Below are 10,255 nucleotides of genomic sequence, written 5' to 3' on the forward strand. Positions count from 1 at the left end.
AAAATATTTTTTTGCCCCCTGATATTTGGGGCCAATTTTGAAGGGGGGGGGGGTGACAAAAACTTTTGAAAATATTTGTACCAGCCTTAGAAAACATCAATTTTCTTGTTTTTAACCTTTGCATGGCAATATCTCAACAACTATGGGTCGTATCAACAAAGTTCAATAAAGCAAAATATAGAGAATTTTCTCAGCTTTTCAAAAATATTTATTTCAAAGGTGCGCAAACATGGGAACTTATTTAAAAAAATGAAAAACTGCGACTATTTTCAAAAAAGTTAACTTAAAATGGTTATAACTTGAAAACGGTGCACTTTATCAAAATTTTACTGAAGTACTTTTTGATTGCAAATTTGATTTTACATCGAAAAATGAAGTTGAAACATTTTTGCGACCAATATTCGATTTTTTGAAAAAATCTGTATTGATTCAAAAAATCATAACTCGGTCAAAGATTTTTTGCTTATTCTGGAAATTTCTGAAAAGTTGGCATTTTATGTCCTCTAAAACATATTAAAAAATAAAAAATAGTGTTTTTTGCAAATCAAGTTTCAGTGACAAAAAGTTAAATTAAAAATCACCAATTTTTTTACCGTGTATCATTTTTTTAAGTGTAGTCCATATCCTTACCTACAACTTTGCCCAAGACACCAAATCGATCAAAAAATTCCTTCAAAAGATACAGATTTTTGAATTTTCACATATCATTTTTGTACGGACAGCTGCCAAATTTCTATGGAAAATTATATGGACAAACTAATGATGCAAAATGGCTTCTTTGGGCATACCGAAGGCACCAAAAAAGTTTCAGCCGGATTAAAAAATACAAAAATTACAATTAAAGAAAAAATAACCGATTCCGTAGAGAACTGCTCCTATGACTTGTTCTTGTGCTAACGCCGTTTGAAAAAAGGGATTCTTTTGAGATTTAGATGAAATTGGGAATTCTTGCATGATTTGGTAGTATCAACAGCTCTGCCAAAACTGAGAAGGATCGGAAACAAACCATTGAAGGTATAATAAAATCTCATAAAATAAAATGAGGTCCCCGAGCAGACGGAAATAACTTGGGAAGGTCAGTTTTTGATATTGTGAGAAGATCAAAATCCGTTATTGGGTTGATCGGATTAGTTGTTAAAATAACAAATTTCCATAACAAAGATTTGTTCGAAAAATAACTCAAATTGTTATTGTTCTGTTATTGCGTTTGTGTGCTTGGGTGAGTGGTTATTATAATTAAATAATGGCATCATTAGTGCGCTGACCACGGGGACGCGCTGTCTTGTTTTTGCATGCTCATTTTCATTTCTTTTGTGTCGCTGTTTGTGTGCTTAGGTGAGTGGTTATTATAATTAAATAATGGCATCATTAGTGCGCTGACCACGGGGACGCGCTGTCTTGTTGTTGCATGCTCATTTTCATTTCTTTTGTGTCGCTGTTTGTGTGCTTGGGTGAGTGGTTATTATAATTAAATAATGGCATCATTAGTGCGCTGACCACGGGGACGCGCTGTCTTGTTTTTGCATGCTCATTTTCATTTCTTTTGTGTCGCTGTTTGTGTGCTTAGGTGAGTGGTTATTATAATTAAATAATGGCATCATTAGTGCGCTGACCACGGGGACGCGCTGTCTTGTTGTTGCATGCTCATTTTCATTTCTTTTGTGTCGCTGTTTGTGTGCTTGGGTGAGTGGTTATTATAATTAAATAATGGCATCATTAGTGCGCTGACCACGGGGACGCGCTGTCTTGTTGTTGCATGCTCATTTTCATTTCTTTTGTGTCGCTGTTTGTGTGCTTGGGTGAGTGGTTATTATAATTAAATAATGGCATCATTAGTGCGCTGACCACGGGGACGCGCTGTCTTGTTTTTGCATGCTCATTTTCATTTCTTTTGTGTCGCTGTTTGTGTGCTTAGGTGAGTGGTTATTATAATTAAATAATGGCATCATTAGTGCGCTGACCACGGGGACGCGCTGTCTTGTTTTTGCATGCTCATTTTCATTTCTTTTGTGTCGCTGTTTGTGTGCTTAGGTGAGTGGTTATTATAATTAAATAATGGCATCATTAGTGCGCTGACCACGGGGACGCGCTGTCTTGTTGTTGCATGCTCATTTTCATTTCTTTTGTGTCGCTGTTTGTGTGCTTGGGTGAGTGGTTATTATAATTAAATAATGGCATCATTAGTGCGCTGACCACGGGGACGCGCTGTCTTGTTGTTGCATGCTCATTTTCATTTCTTTTGTGTCGCTGTTTGTGTGCTTGGGTGAGTGGTTATTATAATTAAATAATGGCATCATTAGTGCGCTGACCACGGGAACGCGCTGTCTTGTTTTTGCATGCTCATTTTTATTTCTTTTGTGTCGCTGTTTGTGTGCTTAGGTGAGTGGTTATTATAATTAAATAATGGCATCATTAGTGCGCTGACCACGGGGACGCGCTGTCTTGTTGTTGCATGCTCATTTTCATTTCTTTTGTGTCGCTGTTTGTGTGCTTGGGTGAGTGGTTATTATAATTAAATAATGGCATCATTAGTGCGCTGACCACGGGGACGCGCTGTCTTGTTTTTGCATGCTCATTTTCATTTCTTTCGTGCCGCTGTTTGTGTGCTGGGGTGCTTGGTTATTATATATAGGTGAAGGGATTTTATTAAATGATCATTATATTGCATTATTATATTTATTTGATTATATAACCACACTATATTTTACACTTAACACATCATACAAAACACAAATGAAACTGTAAACAGGAGCGTTTGGTACGGTATGTCCACGCATCCTTCCTCCCCTGTAGATTCTGTGAAATGTGATCCGTTCTCAGAATCCTCTCTGCGGTAAACACAACGTAGTAGGGCTGGCCGCTTTGATTTTTGCAATACATTTTCGGGTGTTCTCGGATGTACTGCAATTATTAATAATGACAAGAAAAGTGCTTGGGGCGTAATCTAATCACAAGACTTTCCAGCATGCTTTCATCGGACTGGCTGCGTTTGTGTTAGATTAGATTAGATTAGAATTGTTATTGTTCTGTTATTGCAATAACATACTAATAACATAGAATCCAGAACAATAGAATAACAAGGTTAGTTATTCTGAGCAATAGATGGGGAGCACCCAAATAACAAAAACTGTTATTTATAAGGATTGATTGCATAACAAAAAGTGTTATTATTTTATCACATTCCTAGCCTAAAAATTTAGTCGCGAGTTGATTTTCTCCTCTAATAAACCAAAACTGGCACCGACGAGTGCGGCACTCAGTTCCGCACTGACTCTGCAAACGAACGTACCATTAGATCCAACCTTATCTGAAAAATGTTTCCGAATAAAAAATACTACGTAAATCACTACGTCTCTTCGTATCACATTACTCTGGCAAACATCTTATTTCCTTTGGGCTGTTTTTTTTGCTGCACTTGTTGGTTATAGTTGAATTTCAACCTAAAAATAAATATAAATATCACAAAGTGTCTCATTCTATTAAAAGAAATACAAATAAGGCACTTATCTGACGGTAGTCGTTCTGGTGATATTCATCTCAACAGAAAAATTCAGATAACAATCGGTGGGAAACTTTCGTCATTTCGATGATCGCATCTCTGAAAAAAAAACAAAAATAATTATGAATTTTTCATTGATTACCCTTTTGAAAAGACTTACTTTTCTGGAACAGCATTCGCGGATTCAGCGCTTTCTCCAGTTATTTGGTTGCCTTGATCCCGGACTATCTGTAGAAAGGTTCTGGACGCGAAGTAGTTTGACGAGTTGTGGTCCTGTTCCGGATGATTTAGGCAGCCGTCAAATCGCACATTTGGTCCATCAACAACTTACACTCAACTCCAGCAGCCCAAGAAATTCACCTACCAGCAGCAAATTTTTCGCTTCCCTTGTCGATCTTCCTGCCGGACAGATCCTATTCGACGCCACGGATTAGGCCATGGGTCGGCAGATGCCTGCCTGAGGCCTGACGGTGGATGGGGAACGGTGAACGGAAGTGGGCAGCTGCCAGTGGTTGCTGAGGTTGCTGTGCGGTTTTTTCCAACTCTTGCTGCTCCTGTTTTTTATGCTGTTATTTTTGTCTGTCAGAAAATAAAGTTTCAATCATTGCACAGTAAGTTGCAGTACATTTAGAAAACATTTACTTACTTATAAATTCCACTGCCACTACCTCCCTTCTGCTGTTGGCCCTGAGCTTGTTTCAGGGGCTCAGCTTGAACCGGTGCAGGAGCAGGTTATGACACCTGTTGCTGCTGCTGCTGCTGTTGCATGTTCTGGAGAAAATCCCCACACTGTTGAGACCCGCCGGATTCAGAAGCCGGTTCCGATGGTGGTTTGGACTGGATTTGTTGCTGCTGTATTTGCCTGGAAGATAAAAATATTTTTTGTAAGTTTATTTAAGGCAAACAATAAGGTAAACAAAAAAACTCTTACTTGTCCTTGCTGTTGACCTTGAACTTGTAGAGGATGCTGCTGCTGCTGACCACTTGTTACTGCTGTGGACCTCCGGAGTGGTCTCCGCCGCTACCAGGTTCATGGTGTTGTTGCTGCAGTTGACTGTCTTGTGGCTTTCTTTTGCCACGGTTCTTACCACCTTCCTGCTGTGGCTCCATTTGGATCAGAATCCGGAATGCCAAAAAGACCACCTTCTGCGATTGCATTGGTAGAACAAAATTAACACAACAAATAACACCCACGAACAATAAACAAAACACAAAACGGTGCTCCTCACTCCCGGACGTCTGCCGCGACGACGCAAACTAGACAAAAACAAATGCCTACCCCGGGCAGACGGTAATAACAAAATTGATAATATTTCAATAACAAATCCTGTTAAAATAACAAAAAGTGTTATTATTTTAACCTGAAGTTCAACTTCAAGAAGAAAAAATAATAACAGTTTCTGATAAAATAACAAAATTTGGTATTGAAGTGATATTATATTGAAAATGTTTAATAACACGCCAATAAGAGGAAATGTTATACATTTCAAAAACTCTCCTAATAACAAAATTTGTTATTCGTTCGGTATACTGACTTAGAAATAAAATTACCACAAATCGCACAAATGGAAAAGTTTCTAAGTGTCCATAACACAATCTGTTATTATTTTTTCTTTTGTTAAATATGTTTAGATCTTTGGGATAATTTTGTCTAATTTCGTCGGGGTCAATATTTTGACCCCGATGGGGTCAAGCTTTTGAAATGGGGTCCTTAAGCTAAAATTATTCTAAAAAGTTGAAATTTTGGAAGTTGATTTTTTAAATTATTTGATATACCCCCTAAGGGACATTGCTAAAATTGGCTAGAACTATGGGATAATTTTTACCAATTTCGTCGGGGTCATTATTTTGGCCATGAAATGGGGTCCTTAAGCTAAAATTATTCTAAAAAGTTGAAATTTTGAAAGTTGATTTTTTTTATTATTTGATATACCCCCTAAGGGACTTTGTTAAAATTGGCTAGAACTATGGGATAATTTTGACCAATTTCGTCAGGGTCATTATTTTGGCCATGAAATGGGGTCCTTAAGCTAAAATTATTCTAAAAAGTTGAAATTTTGAAAGTTGATTTTTTTAATTATTTGATATACCCCCTAAGGGACTTTGCTAAAATTGGCTAGAACTATGGGATAATTTTTACCAATTTCGTCGGGGTCATTATTTTGGCCATGAAATGGGGTCCTTAAGCTAAAATTATTCTAAAAAGTTGAAATTTTGAAAGATGATTTTTTTAATTATTTGATATACCCCCTAAGGGACTTTGTTAAAATTGGCTAGAACTATGGGATAATTTTGACCAATTTCGTCAGGGTCATTATTTTGGTCATGAAATGGGGTCCTTAAGCTAAAATTATTCTAAAAAGTTGAAATTTTGAAAGTTGATTTTTTTAATTATTTGATATACCCCCTAAGGGACTTTGCTAAAATTGGCTAGAACTATGGGATAATTTTTACCAATTTCGTCGGGATCATTATTTTGGTCATGAAATGGGGTCCTTAAGCTAAAATTATTCTAAAAAGTTGAAATTTTGAAAGTTGATTTTTTTAATTATTTGATATACCCCCTAAAGGACTTTGTTTAAGATGGTTAGAACTATGGGATAATTTTGACCAATTTCGTCGGGGTCATTATTTTGGCCATAAAATGGGGTCCTTAAGCTAAAATTATTCTAAAAAGTTGAAATTTTGAAAGTTGATTTTTTTTAATTATTTGATATACCCCCTAAGGGACTTTGCTATAATTGACTAGAACTATGGGATAATTTTGACCAAATTCGTCGAGGTCATTATTTTGGCCATGAAATGGGGTCCTTAAGCTAAAATTATTCTAAAAAGTTGAAATTTTGAAAGTTGATTTTTTTAATTATTTGATATACCCCCTAAGGGACTTTGTTAAAATTGGCTAGAACTATGGGATAATTTTGACCAAATTCGTCGAGGTCATTATTTTGGCCATGAAATGGGGTCCTTAAGCTAAAATTATTCTAAAAAGTTGAAATTTTGAAAGTTGATTTTTTTAATTATTTGATATACCCCCTAAGGGACTTTGTTAAAATTGGCTAGAACTATGGGATAATTTTGACCAATTTCGTCAGGGTCATTATTTTGGCCATGAAATGGGGTCCTTAAGCTAAAATTATTCTAAAAAGTTGAAATTTTGAAAGTTGATTTTTTTAATTATTTGATATACCCCCTAAGGGACTTTGCTAAAATTGGCTAGAACTATGGGATAATTTTTACCAATTTCGTCGGGATCATTATTTTGGTCATGAAATGGGGTTTCAAGCTAAAATTAATCCGATAAATTAACTTTTGAGAGTTCTTTTTTTTTTATTTTGTTATATTCCCTAACGGAATTGATTTATTTATTGGGAATTTTTAAAGTGTGAATAACAAAAACTGTTATTATATTCACAGAGCCAGGAAGTCGGAGCTGACGTTGAAGTTCGAGCTGGAGTGTGACCTCGGAGACTGCATCGGATTCATCTAATTTTCAGCAACTTTTACTTGGAATCGGAATCTGTGAAGTCGGGTATTTTTGGAGAGCTAAAGTCGTCGTTGACGTCATATCCTGCATCCAGAGTCGGAGTTGTCTTCAAAGTATGGATTCAAAGTCGCTTGGAGGTACCCGACTCTGCAGCCCTGACTAGTACAGAGGAGTTATGGCAACTGCAGGTTTATTTGCAAATTACAAATAAACCAAAACAATAACTTTTTTTGTTATGGAGACATACCAGTTCAATAACATTTTTTGTTATTATGCTGCTCCACCTCTCCGCACAAAATAACAAATCTTGTTATTCCTTCATGATTCCTTCTGTGTTATTGGTTTGTTATTGCAATAACAACATAATAACAGTTTAAGTTATTCTTCGAACAAATCTTTGTTATTGATTTTTGTTATTTTAACAACTAATCCGATCATCCCAATAACATATTTCGATCTTCTCACAATATCAATAACTGACCTTCCCAAGTTATTTCCGTCTGCTCGGGACTGCGCTCAGCTGTTGACGTTTCAGGGGGCGTTCACAAATAACGTTTGCGCAAAGTTTAGTCAAAATAAAAATATTTTTAAATTGTGTTTAGTTTGTTATTGTTAGTATTGTGTTGAAATGATTTTATTAGTTATTTAGTTTTGGATTCTCTTTATTTTGATTGGAATTATTTTACAAACTTGTTTTAAAACTCGAACTATGTTTTTTTTTTTTTTTTTCTTTGACTAGATTTAAATGAGGTTTAGTGTAGAAATTATGCTAATTGGGTGAATAAGGGCGAAACAATCAATCCAAAAACCAAGCAAAACAATGTAAATGGGCCAATGTCGAAGTGTAAACAAAGAGTCTATCCTGCTCAAGTAAGTTGATGTTTACATAAGGAATGAGCAGGATTGACTCTATTACACTTCGGCAATGACCAAACAATGACCCATTTACATTGTTTTGCTAGAAATACTTGCATGCAAGTATCACAGAACGGCAAGAAACATAAAACGCAACGTCATTTGCGAATGCGTCACTTCGATTTTGAAAGATCCCGTTACTCAGTCCCACTATTCCACCCTCTGAGAAATAAAACGCTCCGATAAGCCTGAAGGTTGAAAAAACTGGAGCTGATGAAGGCCGACCGGGGCGTTACATTTCTCAGCGGGCACCCGCGACCACAACTGTCACTGTCCTGATGTAAACAACGAAAGGTAGACGATTCCGTGCCGGCTGGACCTACTACGGCAAACAATTTCGTCCGGCAAAAAAGTACCGCAACGACAAGTGCTCGCGTCAGAACCAACGTTGTACCGCCGGATTAAGCTTGGTTTAGCGATTACCTCGATTCTGCGCAGCTCGTGCAGCCTGTTCCAGCAGCTGGCGAAAATCACGGCCTCGGGGCGGACCGCAAGAACGATCTCAGCCCAAATCGCTAACTGCTCGAGAGTTCCCATCAGCATCAGTGGCCAAAGATCGCGGTGGTTTGCGATGAACCGTATAGCGCGTATCGCGAGTGAGATTGGAATCGCGATGGGTCGGATTTTGGCGTTCACGGACTAGGCTGATGGTGTTGGTGTACGTGTCTTGTTCAAACAAGTCGACCCGGAGAGGACACGATGGTCGTGATTGATACGGTTACCCTACCAGCACCGAGACGCGGGCCAATGTCCAGACTGACTGTCAGAGATCGACGTGAACACGCTGATGCTGAACAAATTAGGACTACCAGAAACTATTTTTGTCGGATGTGGTCAATCCTTGGGCCTTGGGCAGTTTTCGAGCAATCTGAAGGGTGAAGAATTGACAGTTCGATGGGCATTACACTCAAGTTATGAAAATGGGTAAGTAATAAAATTTAAAAGTAAGGTTAATTTCACAACTCTGCATTTCTCTTCTGCAGCCGTCCAAGCACCGAGAGCAACTATCACCGACTTGAAAGTGGCCAACAGCAAGGACAGAATCCACGGTTTAGGAATCCACCCAAGATTGCAAGAATCTGGAACGCGATCCGGGAGAAAATTGTGAAGGTGTCAACACTGGTCGGGGAGCAAGATAGTGACTGTCCGCAGAATCCGGATGACGTCCTTTCGAAGGGCTAGTACGCAGATCGGAAGGAAAGGGGTCAAGAAACAGCTTTACGAACAGCAGAACAAATGAGAGGGAGCGATTTCTTGGGGCTTTTCTTCACCCTCTCTGGCTTGCTTTCGCTGCCGCTGCTGCCCATTTGAAATTTTCCTTGACCGATTCCTTCCGAAGTGCATACACCGCTGAAACATGGACAAGTTAGGGGGAAATTACCAGTGAACTTGCAGAAACTTATGGCCACTATGGCGGATGAACCGAATTCGGAAAAAGTGCCCAAACTTGTTATGCACACTGGCAATTACCGGTCGGTTTAGGAAAAAAAACATAAATACCTTAATTTATAATATAAGAAAATATCAGTTTTTTTTATGAATAAAGAAAATAAATAAAGAAAATTTCAAAACCAATACTTTTTTTCTTTAATTATATTTATGTTCGCTGCAGTTCTCCGTGCACAATCGATTTTCTTCATTTCCGAGTTTTCAATTTAGTCCAATTAAAATTTTATTGAAGTATTGTGACAAATCAAACAAACTCAAGTTAAGTGTAATAAACTTTTGTTTAATTTTATTTGTGTTCAAACTCGTTCGTTTTTTTTCCACTGTCTTGCCTCAAAACTGGGAGTACCCTCGGTGGTTGGTCACTTTTTCGTTTGACACTTTTTAGTATTTACAGCGTTGGTTTGACAAAGTCAAACTAAATTTGCCACTGTTAACAGTAACGAACTGTCACTTTTTAACACGGAACTCAAACCAAATGTTTGGCAGTAAGTGTAAGCTTATGTAAAATGGGGGACAGACTAAAAAGTGACCCTTTCTTTTAACAACAATTGGTGTCAAACCAACGGGGTTTCAGTGTACAGGGTTTAGAATGCACGGACGTTTTTTTGTACAGAATACTTGTGAATCATGGGCAAATCATGTTCAATGCACCTAATGGTTGAAAATGGAATCTCCAAATAATTCGAAAATATTTGGCTAAACTAGGCGGACTAAACAAATTGGCAAAGTCCAGGAATATCAAAAAAATATGATTTTAATTTTACATTAATTTAATAAATATAATTAAGAAGCATCAGATTGAATTATTCAATCTGATGCTTCTTAATTATTTTATCTATTAAACAGATTCAGTAATTATTTTGTTACAAAAACAAAATGTAATATTTTTTGTTACGGTCGAATAT

General features: G+C 37.3%; 1 protein-coding gene across 1 annotated transcript; it reads left to right on the top strand.

Moving 5' to 3' along the window:
* The first annotated feature begins 7,703 nt into the window (after nt 1-7,703).
* Nucleotides 7,704-9,980, top strand: LOC120420549 (uncharacterized). The gene is made up of 2 exons (XM_039583619.2): nt 7,704-8,825; nt 8,885-9,980. The coding sequence occupies exons 1-2, from the start codon at nt 8,689-8,691 to the stop codon at nt 9,081-9,083; spliced, it is 336 nt and encodes a 111-aa protein (XP_039439553.1). The 5' UTR covers nt 7,704-8,688; the 3' UTR covers nt 9,084-9,980.
* The last annotated feature ends 275 nt before the right edge of the window (nt 9,981-10,255 follow it).

This window comes from Culex pipiens, chromosome 2 (assembly GCF_016801865.2).
Source record: "Culex pipiens pallens isolate TS chromosome 2, TS_CPP_V2, whole genome shotgun sequence".
Taxonomy (NCBI): domain Eukaryota; kingdom Metazoa; phylum Arthropoda; class Insecta; order Diptera; family Culicidae; genus Culex; species Culex pipiens.

Excerpts from the sequence above, each read along its gene's own strand:
- LOC120420549 (XM_039583619.2), top strand. The coding sequence starts at position 8,689 with ATGCTGAACAAATTAGGACTACCAGAAACTATTTTTGTCGGATGTGGT. Across the intron at positions 8,826-8,884 it reads CACTCAAGTTATGAAAATGG|CCGTCCAAGCACCGAGAGCA; the intron begins GTAAGTAATAAA and ends TCTCTTCTGCAG.